Source organism: Sceloporus occidentalis, unplaced genomic scaffold (genome assembly GCF_023333645.1).
Source record: "Sceloporus occidentalis isolate IW3139 unplaced genomic scaffold, rSceOcc1.0.p SCAF_41, whole genome shotgun sequence".
In the NCBI taxonomy this organism is placed as follows: Eukaryota; Metazoa; Chordata; class Lepidosauria; order Squamata; family Phrynosomatidae; genus Sceloporus; species Sceloporus occidentalis.
The window spans coordinates 6,604,460-6,622,579 of NW_028317021.1; the positions used below are offsets into that span (position 1 = coordinate 6,604,460).

The 18,120-nt window shown below is 43.5% G+C and overlaps 1 protein-coding gene across 3 annotated transcripts in view; it reads right to left on the minus strand.

The window, feature by feature from the left end:
• Nucleotides 1–2,087: 2,087 nt before the first annotated feature.
• BRAP (BRCA1 associated protein) overlaps nucleotides 2,088–18,120 on the minus strand; it is a 58,497-nt gene continuing 42,464 nt past the window's right edge. For all 3 annotated transcript variants that reach the window (XM_089489719.1, XM_089489718.1, XM_089489716.1), the window contains 10 exons: nucleotides 16,501–16,693; nucleotides 15,244–15,433; nucleotides 13,960–14,073; nucleotides 11,915–12,063; nucleotides 10,778–10,853; nucleotides 9,929–10,067; nucleotides 8,997–9,106; nucleotides 8,160–8,249; nucleotides 5,281–5,384; nucleotides 2,088–4,536 (listed from right to left, as the gene is read on the minus strand). In XM_089489719.1, coding sequence (XP_089345845.1) covers nucleotides 4,179–4,536; nucleotides 5,281–5,384; nucleotides 8,160–8,249; nucleotides 8,997–9,106; nucleotides 9,929–10,067; nucleotides 10,778–10,853; nucleotides 11,915–12,063; nucleotides 13,960–14,073; nucleotides 15,244–15,433; nucleotides 16,501–16,693 — 1,523 coding nt within the window. In that variant the 3' untranslated portion in view covers nucleotides 2,088–4,178. The remainder of the gene's footprint in view (nucleotides 4,537–5,280; nucleotides 5,385–8,159; nucleotides 8,250–8,996; nucleotides 9,107–9,928; nucleotides 10,068–10,777; nucleotides 10,854–11,914; nucleotides 12,064–13,959; nucleotides 14,074–15,243; nucleotides 15,434–16,500; nucleotides 16,694–18,120) is intronic.

Below are 18,120 nucleotides of genomic sequence, written 5' to 3' on the forward strand. Positions count from 1 at the left end.
TGAAGCTGTTATTAAGACCCTGGCAGTTTCATCCGGGTTACGGCTGTCCTTTGCATAACCTGGTCAGAGACCATTGCAGCAGGGTGTTACAGATCAAAATCAGTACTTTATATTGAGTCCAGATCCAAATTGTGTATCTGGCGCAAACAAACAAAAAAAGACCAACAGAAATGTGCTTAATCACTGAGGAACCTCAGATACTAAACATATCAGCAATGGATCTAACCTGAGAGGAATAGAAACTGCTGGAGGTATAGTCCAACACTCAAACCACTACACCACCCAGGCTCTTAAAACAGGGTTTATTAAATAAAATTCTCATACAAACCTATGTTTTCTGGCTCTCTTTACCCACAATCTTGTTCCGACTTTGTCCCTCCCATTGCACTGTCAAATGGTATTCCTGCTAGGGGCATGTTGTATATTGTGGAATAAGTTTCATTCATGCCCATAAAAACTTCTGTAACTGTGGGGCATTATTACCTCTGAAATACACTGGAATTCCCACAGGGTTCTGAAATATCCCAGAAATCACTCCATATGAGGAACGACTTAGGGAGCTGGGGATGTTTAGCCTGGAGAAAAGAAGGTTAAGAGGTGATATGATAGCCCTGTTTAAATATTTGAAAGGATGTCATATTGAGGAGGGAGCAAGCTTGTTTTCTGCTGCTCCAGAGAACAGGACCCGGAACAATGGATGCAAGCTACAGGAAAAGAGATTCCACCTGAACATTAGGAGGAACTTCCTGACAGTAAGGGCTGTTCGACAGTGGAATGCACTTCCTCGGAAGGTGATAGAGTCTCCTTCCTTGGGGGTCTTTAAACAGAGGCTGGATGGCCATGTGTCGGGGACGCTTTGATTTGGATTTCCTGCATGGCAGGGGGTTGGACTGGATGGCCCTAGTGGTCTCTTCCAACTCTGCGATTCTATGATTCTATATGAGTTAGTTTTTTAAAAAGCCAGTGGGATGAGCATTAAAAGCAGTCCCATGTAGGGAGCCTTCCCAGTAGTCTGATTTGACTGTAACCAAATCCAGGCAAACTCTGAAGCTACATACTGGATTCTTCAAGGGAGCATGCTTTTCAGTGGAGAGGACTTTCACCCATGGAGCTCCCATCCATTCTTCATTCTTCCATGTGCAACAGGCCAAACAGAAGAGAACTGCTGATCGCCCCCATCTCTCCTCCTCCCCTTTCAATCCAGCCCAAGGGCCATCATACAAAGCTCCGTCCCTTGCTATTGCCTCTTCACTGGACAAAGGCTTGTACGATTGTTTCACCGGCCTGTTCCCCTTTCAATGTAGTCTTTGTATTGCTCTCTTTGGCTTCCATTGTGCGTTATGTGCATTTCCCCCTTCTCGCCTCCTTTAGTGGTAAGGCAGAGGGGGGAAAGGAATCAAAACATCAACTGCAGCATTCTACCATTATTGTCAGGACCAGCTCAAACTTCCCAAGCTTTTGAGGCCACTGGAGCTTAGAGTAGACTGAAGGTAGAGTTCCAGGGCAGACCGTTCTTATTGCTATGAGGAATTTTGCAGTAGACCAAGATGGCTCATTGCTTATGACTTGAATGAATACTTAGAAGGGAGCACTACGAAACCAGGTGGTTATTGTCCAAACCTCTGAGAAAGTTCATATGCGATGTGGTTATTTGTAACAAGAGGCACACCACGTGTGTTGCATTACAAAGGAGCCAATTCATTGCCCACCACCTGCAGATAGACCTGGGAAAGATCCTGGAGTAACACAGTCACTGACCACAGGCCAGGGATGGCAAACATGCAGCCTTTCAGATGCTGCTTTACTGCGACTGCCATCCACCCTGGCCAGCAAAAGCAATGGGCAAGCATCCTGAGAGCTGCAGTCCAACCTTTACAGAGCCACCTGTTCTCCAGCCCAGGTGTTTGTACACAGTGCTGAACTATGTGGTCTGACTGGCTTCCTAGCCCTCACAGCTTCTGGAATAACCACACTATCGCCCTCCTCCCACAACCTTGCTACTATGCTGTACCTCCCATTGCACTGTCAAATTGCACTCCTGCTATCCAACAGAAATATACATTACACACAAAACGCCACTGTGTATGTTTCATCCAGTTTAATAAGATTTTCATTGCAGGTGGTACAGCAGAGTACATCTTTTTAGAAAGTACCGTACACATCTATGGGTCCTTTGAGTGCCAGCCAAACTCCAGTCTAACCTGCAAATAAAGAAGACCACTCCCAGCTCAGCCAACAGTTTTTCCAACTTAACAGTGTGCACATCCAGCTCCCATGTGGTCTCTTGCACTTCCAACAACTCGCAACTCATCAATTTCTCAAAAATCTGGACCACAAACTACATTAAAAACACAAACGCTCCAGAGGAAATGCAAAACTTCCCCAGATCTTGACCCAAATGAAATGTGAGAACAAGCCTCTAAACTGAGGCAAAAGTACAGCTGGGCTTACACTGGTGTTACCATAGTAGCCTGCTAACAAAAGATTCAATGGGAGGGAGGGAACATATTTAGGAAACAATTATTGTTGGTACTCCCAAAATTAATTTCTCATATGGTGGATTTCACAGTTCATAAACAGTGAACCTCTCTGCTACCTTCTCTGTGGATGAACACTTTCCCATGACCATCACACCAATATTGCACTCACATCATCCTTATTTCACAGGCAAAGGTAGGGAGAACAGAGGAGACAATGCTTAAGGTCATATAGCTATGCCAGTCTGCAAGAGCTGAAAACTTGCCACTGAGGGTAATACCAATACCGAGAAAATGAAGGTGCTCATCTAGCAAACAAGCAACAGTTAGGCATAGTAAAAAAAACTTTCCTTTAAGGAAATGTGGATTGCTTTTCTTTCTTATTTCAAAGGGTATGCTGCAGGCAGAAACAAGCCAAAGTGTGTATTTCAGAGCCTTGGCCATTCACAATGGCCTTGAAGTAGAAGACAGTGAATGATACTGTGGTCACACTCAAGCAGCAAGTGGAAAAGACAGGGCATACACTTCAAAAGCAGGAGCTGGAAAGGGTCTTCCAGCCCTTGACATCTCCCTTCAGATCACTGCTGGGTATTTTTGGCTTTTAAACTTCTTAAATCAGGCTCACTCTGTTAAAATTGTGCTTCCCCGACTGACAAAGGACCAATTCTGATTCATATACAACCAGCTACCAAGAGCCCCTCCTCTGTTCATTATCTGCTTCTTTTGGGAAAGGGAGATTTGGAGCACAGCAGTGAGTAGAGGGGACCAGGGAGGTGAAACTCTTCCTCTCCTGGACTTCCAAATGCATATCTGCATTGGAACGTCCATGCTTGGAGCCCTACAATGGAAACACTGCTTGGGGCAATGAAGTGGAGTTGTCACAGAGCAGGGGAGAGGGCACCATGTGGGTGCATCATTTCAAATCACTCTCACCCAAAGCAGCTTTTCTGGCAGAGTTTGGTTACATGCATTCCCATGTACTGCATAGTCAGGTATCAAGGCAGAAAAAAAGAGACTGTCAAGAGGAAAGGGGTGTTGGAAGTACTGAGGAAAAGAGGCTGCAACCCATTAGGCACTGCTTGCACTCGAGTAGAGCAAAGGGAAGGGGAGCAAGGTTTAGGAAAAAGGCTTCATGGCAAAATGGAGAGGCAGTGCTCACAGCTCCTCCACCTGCCCTCGCCAACGCTCTGAGCAAAGACGACATTCAGCCAGGTGTCTGGTGGAAGAGGAAAGTCCTGGGTCGAGGCCTACCCCCTGGTTATGGAAGAGGTTAAAAGGCTGCACTCCTCCCTTCCCATTCCTCCTGAAATAAACCTGAGGCTCTGTGACCTTTTTGGTTGTTGCTCTTATTTTTTTTTTAAAAAAAGTGAAATTCCAAGCAAACAGCTACAACTGAACAGTGTTCCCAGGAAAGCAGCAGAGACTAGGAAAAGAAGGTGGGGAGAGTTCAATAAAGCACGAGAGCCAAAAGGAGTTATTATAGACTGCCTAGAAGGAAGCTAGCTAGCTCACCCAGGAAAGAGCCTTCTGGGCTGTCAACTGCCGCAGGCTAGTGCAACAGGGTAGGAAAGGATCTGGAAAGTGGTAACTGATCCTTCAATAGACTCCGGTGCCTATGTTGCCTAAGGGGCAACTCTCACTCTGCCCATGGCCACCCCCCGTGGCCAGTTTTGGTAAGGTCAGTTGCCTTTGCCACCTCTCTCACTTGCCCCTCTTGCCTCTACCTTTCCGGGAAGAAGGCTTCCCTGCACCCCCTGCAGATGAGCTGGCTGATGCCATGGCAATATTGATCTGTCCATCCTGGATTTCCTGCCTCGCCTCCACAGGGAGGTGGTTGATCTTCTGCTGCGTCTCCAGGTAAAACATGACATCCCGGAGCTGCTCCTGGACCTCTGTGATCTGCAAGTCTTTCTGCTCACATGTCTCCTTCAGCAGCTTCTCCTCTTCCTTCAGCTTGTTCTGAAGCAAGAGCTGGTTGGCTCGCAAACACTTGTTCATTTCCTGCTCCTCTTTCAGTTCAGTGGTGAGTTTACACACTTTGCTACTCAGCTGGCTGCACCTGAAGAGGAAAGACAAAGGAGTTGGTCATCCGCCCCACCAGCTCCAAGCAGGTAACAGCAAAGCTTCAGGAAAAGGGTACTCTTTTTTTTTTTTTTTTTTGGAGTGGCCATCTCGGCTGGGAGAGTCAGGAAGCTGTTGCTCCAGAAAGTAACTTTCCCAGAAACAGAAGCACCAGGCCAAGAACTCATGCCAAGAGAGCTGCTTTGTAAGGAGACAGTAACATGGCTCTTTAAATATCTGATGGAAGTTGGAACATTTCCAAAGACATCAGCCTTATGGGAAGTTGCTGGGTCACTGAGGGCAGGGATGGGCAGAGCCCACATGGGCATCTCCTGGTAGATCTGGGGACAAATTGCAGTACAGTAGACAGCTGGGAATTGGAAACCTTTGGCAAACAGTAACAATTAAAAAGCTCCCTCTGATCCTAATTTGCACAGCTGAGAAAGAATGGAAAGTGTAACATCAGGAATGCATTTTTGCCTAACAGGAGATATGAGCTTGGATCAGGTACTGATCACCTGTCCTTGGGCTGAACGTGTGCCCAGAGGCACTACACAAACTTTAATTCTTAGTGGATGCCTGCCTGCCTCCCCACATATTTTGTAGCTGGCTCTAGTTGGAAAATCTCATGGCTGCAGTGAAGAAACAGGAGTAGGATGCAGCAAGCTTGTGTTAAATTCACACACAAAATTGTTTATTAGAGACATTGATGTCCTAGGAATGAATATCATGAATCACATACTTTCTTTCCAGTGATTGCTTCTCCTTGAGCAGGTCATTCAGTCTCTGCTCCAATGTGTCACATTTTTCAATGGTCTCTTTAAATTTAGTCTTCATGTTGTTAATCTGTGTTTTTTAAAAAAACAAAACCCGAACACACAGTGAGAGTTATTTCAAGCAGATCGAAGTCCAAATGGGTGTTTTCAGTGTGAAAGTTGAGTACCTTTGAGAGATTTCTAAACTTTGGCCATCCCCCGAGGGACTCTGGAAATAAATTTCAAAGGGGGAGGAGAAACAGAGAAGCAACAGTGGGAGAAGGCAGTCTTGAACCACTGCTCTCTACAACCAAGATGCTACCCATCTCATGGCAAATACCTACTCAAAAAAACCTTCTGTGAAAGTTTCACTCCTTCATCCCCTGTTCATTTCCAGTTCCTCCTCCTTCCTCTTGGGTCCCCTAATTTTAATTTTTATACTATAAGCATCCCAGGGCAGGGATCTGTTACCTTTGACTTCTCTACCTTTGGTCCCCCAAATATTTCATACTTCCAGCTCCCAGAAGCCCTAGGCACCCATGGTTCATAGTCAGGGATTCTGGGAGGTGAAGTCCAAATTATCCGAAGCCTCCAAGGCTGAGCACTGCTGCCCTGATGTATACCAACACTGTTAGACTGAACAACAACCCCCCCCCCCCTTATCAGCACTTGAAACAGCAAGGAAGAAATTATCAAAAGCAAACTGTCTTGCTCCCACACAGATCCCGATAAAGTGGAAATTGATCTCTGTGTCACCCCTTTATAATCATGTGGAAAATTCAGAAGCTCCATTCTCACTGAGATCAGGATTACAATTTGGCACTAGATAGTCAAATACAAAATAATCCAAAACATTCCCATCAACCTGATACCTTCCCAATAGGATGGATTACAATTTGCATCATCCCCCAGATGTACTGCATCCGTATAAACCTGTTTTATCAGTATTGATTGTGATCAATTAATGCCTCAACCTGTCCCTGTTTACAAGACATCATATATAAGAACCTGGAAACCACCAAGTCCTGTGGAGAAGGGTTTAGGGAGCTGGGTATGTTTAGTCTGGAGAAGAGAAAACTGAGAGGTAACAAGCGACGCCTGTTAATCCAAAACCTAGGAGATAAATGAAATGGATTCAAATTACAAAACAAAATGATCCACCTAAGAACAACTTTATTTAAGAGCTGTTTAGCAGTGAAACAGACTGCTTTGGAGGGTGGTGGACTCTCCTTCTTTGGAGGCCTTTAAAGAAAAGTTGGGTGGCCATCTTTTGGGAATGCTTTAAGTTATGTATGCTTGCGTGACAGGGGCTTGCTTAAACTAGATGGCTTCTGGAGTGTCTTCCAGCCTTATGATTCTGTAAAGATTAATAAACAGTTACCCACAGATGTAGGGATTGGATACATTTAGAAATGAAGTACTGCAATACAGTGGTTCCCAGCCAGTGAGTCCCCAAGTACCACTGGATTACAACACACAGAATCCTTCATCACTGGCCATAGTGGCTTCAAGGAATTGAAATCTAACGTCTGGCAAACCTTCATGCACACATATCAACTGCAATTCAGTTCAACCTAAGGGCAATCTGCACTGTGATGATGACAAAATATCCATCAGCTCAAAGCAGGCAACTTTTGGAGGAGGCAACAGGTGTATAACTGGAAAAACTACCTTCACAGGATGGCTAGGTAACAAAACTGGTACAACTATACTGAACACCCATAAAGGAACGCATACTATTTACATTTAAGTAAATGAACAGTTGCTGCTTTTCAATTTGAGGATTGGACCCTTGTGTTTGCAAAGATCTGTATTTCACATGTAAAAATAGTAAAGAAGACCCTGATACAAAAGTGCTGCTACTTCCGGTAAAGGAGATTTATTGCAGCAATCATGGTTTAGCCTAAGCTAGTGTTCTTGGCATCAAAACCAAAGAAATATTTAACCAGAGGACCTGGTGATAGCCCAGGTCTGGCAAAAAGCAGTCAACCTACATAGAATTTGTTGGCAGAGGAAGTTCCATTCCTCTTGGAACTCATGCCCCATGATTTGAATTTTTAAAAGTAGATTTAGGCAATTTTTTTTCCTTTTAAAAAACGGCTACAGTAATCAACAGAATCACAGGACTCTTTTCTGTTGACATTGTGTCCTCCAAAGACACACAAAGTAGACAAGGCTAGAAAAAAGCCACAAGACTCTGAACTACAACCCGCACAAGCTGTAGCCAGCAGGGTCACAAGTCAGGGATTATGGGAGTTGAAGTCTGGAGGAAAGCAAGTTGCCTACCTAAAGCGCCCTCTTGTGGAATATTTTGATATAGTATCAAGTGACAAGAGGCCAGAGATAGAATGCTAGACAATGCATTGCCTCAGAGGGATAGAGGAAAAGTTAAAACATTTTGATTGTGATGTGCGTCTTAACATTTTTTCCCCAGGACAAGCTGTATTGTTTACTGCAAACACACTGCTGCAACCCAGCACAGAAAAATCTGCTTTTCTAGCCCTCAATCAACATTCTGCCAATGGTCCTGCTGCTAAAACAAATCTTCCAGCTAAACAGAGGACAAGGAAGAAAGGGGGCTGGACAGATATAAAAATACTCTGTATAAAGGAGTATCTTTGCCAGAGGCTTTGTTAACTGAGTAATGTTTGTACCGAGGGGGAAAGACAGGAAATAAATGAATAAAATCAATAAATAAAACAAATAAATGCCTTTAAATAGCTGGAGTTTCTCTGAGAAAAGGACGAACTGGAAAGACCAGTGGCATGCATCAGTCCCTTCCTGCCCCCATGGCGCCACCGACCCGACAGCTCTTCCCCCCTTGCTATCCAGCAGGCAAATGCATCACTGACCCCACAAGACTCACCTCTTCTGCCGTATCCTTTTCTATTCGGACAATCTTGTTCTCCCAGTAGATACGCTGCGACTCCAGCTGACTTGTCAGCAAGTATGAGTACTGCATTCAGGAGAGAAAATCAGACACAGAGACGGTCACAGCCTGGGTAACAAGAGGCCAGCTTCTTAGAAAGAGGTGGGAAGCCTGCAGCCCTCCAGGTGTCACTCAATTGCCATTCCCAGCAGCCCTGACAAGGGTGAAGAATGCTGGGAGATCTAGTCCAACAATGCTTACAGCACCACACAATGCCCCCCCTCCTGATCTACAGAGAACTCTTCCTTCTTAAAGGGGTGCACAGGCTCCATTTTTTATTGTCCTTGCCACGGTCCTAAACTACTTTATACTGTTTTAAAGTACTTATGATTTCATATGGCAGCTAGTTTTTTTTTAATTTTCTATTAATAATTTTTAATTTACATACCTTCTTTTAATTCATGTGGGAACCACTTTGGGGCCCAGACTGGGAGAAAAGTGGCATCTGACATATGAACATAAAATAATTGGAGGAAAAAATCTGTCCTTAAAATCCCCCAGGCCCCCAAACTCAGAAAGATGCCACTGAAAAGGGCAGGTTCCCTTGGCAATCTGGCCACTCTTCAACCCCACCATGGTTCCACCCCAGCACATATCTTTAGGACTGTGCCACCACACAAATGCCCACTCCACACATACATGAAACATAGCAGCCAGATTTAGGGGGGGGCTACCTGAGAAACACTCACCAAGGCACTCATCATACCAGTCAGAGGAAGAGACACCCTCCCCCACAAAAACAGTAAGAAGGCAGGAAAGCCAAAACAGACTTACTTCAAGCTGTAAGGCATCAATCTTCTCCTCTTGGCACATATCCCCTTCACACTCGTACTGGACTAGCTTTCCATCCGTCTTGCTTGCCACCAGCCGATGGACATAATTGTCTAGAGAGAAAGGCAACAACTTGCTGGACATCTAACACACATTTCCCAACAACTATAACAGAGGAAGAACGTTCTGAAGGAAGCCAAAGGAGAAGTGGCCAGAGGCTAATAATGAACTTCTAGAACCAGGCTTCTTTAACATGCCCGGGGGGGGGGGGGGTCTGCTTTCCTCTTTTCTCTGTTTTGACAAGCAACATGCTCTGTAAGGGATTCTGGAGACAGCTGCTGTTTACCATGCTTGCTGTAGGCAGGGGCAACCCACGACAGTAGGATCAGCTGGAACAGAATCCCATTATTACCCAGCTCAAGCTTTATTGCTTTTTTTACTGCAGATATGCTTCTGCAACCGGACTCTCAAAGTCCTCCAGCAGTCCTTCGCCATCCTCCCCATACTAATGCTCATAAAAACCCCTAGCTAGACAGAGGAGAAGGAAGATAAAGGATGGCTGTGAGCATGTAAAAAGGAGCTTCTTTGTCAGAGGCTTTATTAACTCAGGTATACCTGTATATCGAGCATGGTAAGTTATAAATGACATTTAAGCAGCATGTTTTCTTTCAAGGGAGAGAAGTGGCTAAAGTTGCATTTTTCCATTTTTCCAAAATGTTTCAATTCCTCCCTCTCCCCCCCAAACAGGTTTCAAACTTTCTGGTTATTTTACATCTCTGTCCTGGTGAGGGACTATGGAACTATAATAAAAAAACTTTGCGGTCTGGATGCTTACCCCTGTTGTAGGGAAAAGGCTCTGCCACTGACCACATAAGCACACACTCTAGGATTTAGCTCTGACTATACCCCAAACAGCCTAAAGGAAGGGAGAATACCTCCAGCATAGTCCCAGACGCGGTGGTTGGTCAGTTGCATGGCATAGGTGTGCTGCGTCTCTTCAAAGTGCTTGTAAGCATGCCGACTCACATAGCGCCCACAGCCAATGTGCCCACATATCAGACATATCCACAGATTCTGAATAAGAAAAGAGTGATCAGAATTGAAACACCAGAAGACACACTCAACCTCAGCAGTCACTCAAGGAAGTAGAACAGTGGGATTTACTTCTAAGTAAAAGTGCATAAGATCATGCTGCTTAGTTTATTTAATTTGTATCCCACCTTACCTGCCTAAATACCCTAAAGGTACTAGATCCCGTCTGATCTTGGAAGCTAAGCTGGATCAGTCCTGGTTAGTACTTGGACAGGAGACCGTCAAGGAATCCCAGGTGCTGGAGGTTATATTTCAGAGGAAGGAACGGGCAAAACCACCTCTGAGGATTCCTCTGCCTAAGAAAACCCTATGAAATTCATGCCATAAATCGACACTTGACTAGAAGGCACATACACATATCCATCTTCCTCCCAGTATAACACTCCCAGTGGCTCACAAGAAATTAAAAAGTACAGCTGAAGCCTATTCAATACAAACATTTTAAAACCCATTAAATAAACACACCATATACTTCCATCTTTCAAGATCAAGACATACACTCTTCTCAAGAGTGAATATACTGATGCCTCCTTACTCCAACTCCTCTCCCAACAAGACTTCAAAACACTTTCAGGGGAGGTTGGACTGGTATCTCCATACTAATACAAGTCTTACTGCAAAGACAACACCCTCACAACAGATAGATAATGTCAATGGCCTCCTCCAGGACCTCTCCCCACCAGCCCACTCACTTCTTGGACTCCGCACTCAAAGCACTTGTTCTCCTCTACAGGTTCAGGCGTCTGACAATACCTGCATACAGGACACCTGGAAAAGAAAGGAGGATGTTGTTAACTTTACCATGCTAAACACACAGGCAGGGCCTGGTTTTAGAAGTCTTCCACAATACCTAATGATTGGAGGCGCTTGATGAATATTATTAGTGCTTGTACAAAGCTAGCCTTCCTAGATCTCACAGCATCCAAACCTCAGCTTCTTTGGAGCTTACTTGGACAAGTGTGCTCTAAGCACTGGAGAACCTCTGCAAGGGGAGTTCTCCAACTGTCTCAAATCTCACTTTGCCATATCCTCTTTCCAAACCTTCACAAGGTTATAAGAAGGGGGTCTAATACAGGCGTGGTCTACAGACTATGTTCCTCAGAAATTTGTTACAGGCTTCTGAATGACAAACTGGCATTAGCATACAAGCTAGCCAAACTTACTAGTTGACATATTCCAGAAGCATTCATCTCAAGAAGTGGCTTCAGTGCCACTGTAGCACCTCTATAATGAATCAATTGCCAGATGGATAACAAAGGAAGCTAAGAAGAAATTCAAGCTATGTTCTACTGGAATATCTGTTTTGTCATGTGCACTATCTCGCTAACTCACAATCAGCAGAATCCCAAATTCTAAAACATTTATATGTGACATGGAATTAACATGACATGTTTTTTCAAGCTGTACTTCTTGACCATTAGGGCAAATGAACAGGCTATATCAGATCCTACTGAAAAGAGGGTATCAAAATATTTTCTGGAAGAACCAAATCCTTAAGCAGCACTACTTTACAACAGAAAGAGCAAATGTAAAGTCGAAAGCTTTCATGGCCGGCATCCATAGTTTGTGGGTTTTTCGGGCTATGTGGCCATGTTCTAGAAGATTTTCTTCCTGACGTTTCGCCAGCATCTGTGGCTGGCAGCCACAGATGCTGGCAAAACGTCAGGAAGAAAATCTTCTAGAACATGGCCACATAGCCCGAAAAACCCACAAAAAACTAGAAAGAGCAAACCCTTCCCCTTGACAAGTATATCCCAGCAGCTACATGTGCCTCCTCCTTTCTACGCATACCCCTGCCTGCACCAAGCTGAATCAAGTGAGTATCTTACGTGGTGTCCTCCCAGCGCTGCAGACACTGGCTGTGGAAGCTGTGATTACAAAGCGTTGTAAGAATTCCATTGACAGATTCATCCATTCTCTCCAGGCAGACAGTGCACTTTGGAAGCTCAGTCAGGTCCATGACAGGAAGGCTGGCCCCCTTCAGGAAAAGAAAGATACATCTCTGATCAGGGTGCCATGTGGTGGGACAGACAACTTCCCAAATAGTTATCATCTAACACATCAGCTATCCCAACGTCAGTCTGCCTGAGTTTTAAGATCCTCAGGGAGGGCTGTTTCTTTGTCCCATCACCATAACAACATGTTTTGTGAGAACACAAGAAAAGGTCTTCTTGTTGGATGCTCCTAGGCTATGGAATTCCCTCTCCCAGGAAGCTAGGTTGGTCCCTCTCAGCAAGACGTTTTGCTTTACTTAGAACCTTGGGTATTAACTGCCTTTTGCAGCATGCCTTTTAACTGAGGTGGACTGTATTTAAAAGTATGTTTTTTTATTATTACTACTATCGTTTAACTCCCTTTAGAAAAAATGTTTTTAATTCATATTTTTAATATGATTATTTGTTCGATCATTTTTAACTTTTGCATTATCCACTGTTGTATTTTAACTCATACGATGAGCCAGTGTGAGTTCCATTTGGGAGAATGGTAGGATATAAAATAAGTAAGTGTGTAAATTGATTAAAATACAATGTATTTACAACCTATTTACAGAAGTTTCACCAACTTGCATTTATCCTCTCAACAGCTGAATAGAGGAGCATGTAAAAAAAGAAGAATTTTAGAGAGCCAGAAGAACAGCTGGACTCAAACTGGAGGAATTTCTACTACAAAACCTCCAGTAAGCATGACCAATGGTAAGGGATTCTGATTCTGAAAGCTGAAATTCAAAACATTTGAAGAGCCTCATGCTTAAAAAGGAGAAAGAAAGGTCTGGGTTCCAGGCAGACACAGAAGTAAAATGAAGGAAGTCACAAAGCAAGACTCAACTGTTAACAAAAGCAGATATAATATAGATAAAGATAATATCTTGAGATGCCAAGAATGGCATAAACCAAGTACCTACATCTCTAGAGCTGTACTTTTTAATCTGGCCCTTTAATTTGATGATTGTAATGGTTTGATTATTTTATTCGTTTTCAGTGATGGTCAGCCACCTTGCACAATATTTATTACTGCAAAGGCAGGATAAAGTCAGTGAATAGGATTTCCTACCTTCTGGGAATCCTTTCCCCTATCAATCTGCCTATTACAGATTCAGGGGCATATTTTGGGATTTGCAATGAAAACTAAAAACCTGTCCAGCCTCAGTGTGTGAGAGTGAATTTGGCACATGCATGATTATTTTCACTGACTGTGTGCCCTCTCTTGCTAAATCAACGCTCACCAAAACACATCTCAAAACCCACTCTGGAGTGAAGCACACAGCCCATAAAAAGTGGCCTCTGGCCACAATCATGCTGGGACCGTGGTGACCATGCAGTCTGTTTCCAAAGCAGGCTGGTGCGGTGGTCCCAAGCTATGTGCTGCAGGAGCCAGATCTAAGTGGCTCCTTTTTGTGGCAGCTTTGCATTACCTTTGGCGGCCTCAGAGTAGCTTCCAGCCATTTGCGGCATTTTGGGATGCGTCATGTAAACACTATGTCCCCAAAGTAGCTGGAAGCCACTTCTTTTGGCCCGTGTGTTTCAGGCCTATGTTACAGTGGCAAGAGATGTGTACTAAATTATGTTTCAGAGTAAAAAAAAAAAACTTAACAGAGGCAAGTTATTTTGTAGTGAGAACTACATTAAATCCCCAATAAAAATTACAAGTTGCAACATGAAGGGGCCCAAGAGGCAATAGTTCTCTCAAAACTTTTCAATCAGTTTAAAGCATAGAGAATAAAGTGTAGGAAGTAGATATGCTTGAAGAATTTGGTCAAGCATTTTCCATTTTATGAGAAATATGTGACTGTGTTTATGAAAGTTGAAAGGCAAGCATCAGAGGATGCACATCCTGGAAAGAGGGTAAACTCCATAAAAAGGAAGAAGAAACTTACATCTTCTGACTTGAAGACTTCTGCTCTCTCTACATAGACCAGCTGACAAACATCCTCTTCTATGGAGTTGAATTGCCGGCCATTGCAAGCCATGTAAAAACTATCTGCATCTGCCTACAGGCGAGTGAAAGAAAAGAGACTGAAAAGGTTTGATATAAAGGACACAGGACCTAACAGCAAAAAGCCAGAGACATTTCGCACAGCTCCACTAAAATCAAGAAAACATTTCTCTTTAGGAAGACAGTTTCTAATGCTTACAGTTTTCATAAGTTACCTTAGAAGGAAGGCATACATCAGAGTTCAAAACCAGTTAGGAAAATATTAACTGCACACCCTCAATATTAAGAAAAAGCTTTAAAAGGTGTTAAGACCCCCAGGCATCATAATCCAGTTAAAAAACACCTTAATGTTTTAACCACCCTAGGGTTTGCCAAACAGGGACAACACTGCATTCCTAAAGATTCTACTTTTTTCCCTCTCTCATGCAACTTCAGTGACTTTTCTGAGCAGATCACCAGCTTTTATTTTAGAGAACATATCTCCTGGTGCCTTGCTTCTCACTTTAGTAATCAGTATGATTTTAGATATGCAAAGCCCACAGCCATCCAAACATCTAAACTAAATCATGCAGATAACTGGAAACTGTTTCTGCTACATCCCGTAATTGCATTTCAGAGCCATTTGAAGCAGGAAGTCAGACGGTCTCCATCAGCAACTGGAGATGGGGCTGAACGTCTTGGGAAAAGGTGGACTGACAAGAAGAGCTGTACCTTTCCGTCAGAGCCAGGTTCCCCCTTCCCCAAGGATTGCAGGGAAGCACATGCCTCCTTCCAAACCATCTTCTCCTCTCAGCTACCCTGTTAGGCAGATTAAGTGAAAACAGGTCTAGTACCAAGTCAGCTGGTGAGCTTTGTAACCAAGCAGAGATGAACTTAAGTCTCCTGGTCCAAGGCTTTTGTAGCCCTTAGAACAATGTTACAGAAGGAATGTATGGACTGTAGAAATCTACTGAAGCAAGCAGAATGGTGAATGCATTAGTATGGTCTCACAGATGGTAATGGCCTCAGGGGATCAGGTGCACCACACTAGCTGTTTATCTAATGGCTGTACCTCAGTCACCAATAACACTTGACCCATGAGAGTGAAAGAGAAACAGTAGTTTTCCTAAGGTGCAAACAAAGATACATAGCTTACCCAAGCCTAGAGTCACATAACGAGAAGGTAATGCAACCTTTTCAAATGCTCAAGGGCCTAGTCTGCAGCCATTCATCTTGTAATTTTTACCTGCGTACTAAACTTGATCAGGGCCATGTATTGGTTCGGGGTGGAGTCTCGGATGATTTTCATGTGCTCAATGACTTCGTAGAAGGAAGCCACAAACTTCATGAGATCATGGCTGGTCATTGTGGCAGGGACCGTGAGAATGCAGAGCATGGCACTGCGCCGCACATCTTCTTTTAAGGAGGTCATCTTGCTGCATGAGACAAGAAGCAGACACATCAGTAAAGTTTGTCAGCATTTCAAAGGTTTCAACCCAACAGCCTTAAGAGTAAAATTCAGAGACACAGCTATGTTAGTCTGGAACATCAGTAAGCAAAGGGTTCCTTGAGTCTAACTGTGCAAAAGAGGTTGTAGCATGAGCTACAAATGAGGAAGCAGACCAAGTTTACAAAAGCTCATACTACAACTTCTTTTGCACAGTTAGTCTCAAAGGTGTTACAAGATCTCTTTGCACAGCATTAGAATAAGAAGAAGATACAGTAAGACACCCCCCCCCCCAGACCACAGATATTTTGTATAGCAAGGCCATGACAAAGGAAGGTGCTACCCAAATGGTTCTGTTGCTTTCTGGCAGAACGAACCCACTGATCAATTCCTTACTGGGCAGCAAACTATACCAAGCATGGTTACCTGCAATTGTTATCACTCCAGTGGTTTTTCAAACTATGTTCCAGGAAAGCGTGTCCCTAGTTGTCTCAAAAAGATCAGTCATAAGATAAGCCTGACAGGGAAGGAGCTGTGAGCTCCACTGCTGATCTTCCTCTACAGGCACCTCTGAGAAGGTGGTGCCCTTCAAATGTGTTGGGCTATCATTCCGAATATCCTACAGCCAGTGTTGTTAAAGCAAGCTCTGCTTGCTGAGAAATTATTTAAGTTGTAGCCCAGCATATACAAAGGGCACTAGAATGGGGAAGGTGACTGTACAAGATGTAAAGCATTTTCAGTGCATGCAGAGCAAAAGAGAAGCTGGACAATCCTAACTGGTGCACATACCAGAATGGAGAGGGCTTGTGTGGGGCAGTGGCCATGTCTATGCTCTCCAGGCCATTTTCTCACCAATAAATAAATATTCAAGAGCAGAGGGAAGATGTGTTACTGCTCCTGGAAGTTTTTTGGAAGTGTAATTCAAACTTTAAATATGTTAAACCTCTATTTAATACAAAAATACCAAGTTTTCAAAACTGGAGGTGGATGTCTAAATGTTGGTTTCATTTTAATTCAAAAACTGTTCATTATAAGAGGCAAGACACTTTTTCTTACTTTGTCTTGTAGAGGTGCATGATGCCATGAACTATTTCAACAGATGGATTGCCACTGAAGAAAGAAATTTGGTCCGGCAGCTGCTTTGACGGGGAATCCAGGATTGTCCCAATACCACCATCATGTTTGCTTCGGTCTTCTGAAGAAGAAGCCTCAGAAGCTTTCCCTTCTTCCATTGCCACTTTCACTTCATCTGTTTTATGAATCCAGAAATGTACAAGTCAGAAATTGGGTCTGTGAAAACTTCAACAACACTTCCAAAACAACATTTTCTACAGGATATTCAATGACAGCATGCCTGTTGGAAACAGGAGGATTTGACACTTCTGAACGAGTTTGTAATTTACTCAGAAGTATTTCTAAGGAAGTCAACAGAACTGATGGGTGGCGTTTTGAGTGAATGTCCTGTAGACTGGATCACCAGGTTATTTAGTCATAAAAGATCACAAGTTCCTCTGCAATTAAATCAAAGACATGTTTTCTCAACAGAAATCCCACGATGGGGTTTTCTCCTGAATAAATGTACTCAGCCCACTTACTGCAGAGTGGTAAAGACCAAACTGCCCCTAGCCATGGGAGAAACATTTCTGTCAGGGCTGTCAGCTATGTCTGGAAAAGTGCATTTAAGGCTCTGGATGCTGAAAAGTGGCCCAAAAGATCAAGTGAACTTCTGGACAGAATTTTAGATCTATTTTTCTTTTTTAAAAAAAGGATTTTGAAACAGTAGAGTCAGGGGTGTTGAGTGAATTCCTGCTCATGTCTTTTTCTTTACTCCTTTCTCCGATCATAAAATCAACAATCAAACATCAGTTATGTGATTGTTTGGAACTCCAACATCAACAGCCTTTGCAAACAAGTCTAAAGTTACAAGCACACAAGGTATTTTACCAACCCCCTTGTCCATCCATGATCATTTGGGGCATGTCCCTGAGTTGGAGAAAAGAAAGAAAACCAACTCTCCTCCAACTTCCCTGTTTGTTACCTGATGTCACTCTTACTTGATACAGGGACCAGGGCAGTAGCTCTCAAGACACCTGTTTTAAGATTGGTCCAACAGATGTTTTACTATTAAAAGGGATCTTACACCAGGGCCTCTAGCCTAACTCAAGCGCTTATTCCAATTCTGCACTTCCCCCAAAAGCAAAGGGGTGCCGAGCCAGAAGCAATTGTGAGTGGAGTCGGTTGAAATGTACTGACTTTGGCTTCAAAATAAAAACTTGCGTTATAAAAATATGGTAAATATATCAATGTCTAGTTTGTTGCATGTTTATCATCCCAGGATTTTAGGAAAGCTTTCTTATTCAGATATTTCAAATAAATATATTTTATCTCCTATCAGTCCAAGAAGTCTGATGATTCATGCAGTGGTGAGGAAATGCTTTGTGCTGCCATTTTTTACCACACTGAATTTGTCATTCCTAACATACACTTGCTGTTTATAAAGAAGCCAGGCAGTAGAAAAACAGAGGAGTTAGGATCAGGGTGGAAGGTTTGGATTATCAACTCCACAGCCCTGGCTTCCACCATCAAACGCACACAGCTGCCTTTGTCTAATAATCCTCCTCTCCCACACCCTGAAAACCTCTTTATACATTTTGTTGAAGTGCAAGTCCCTGGGCA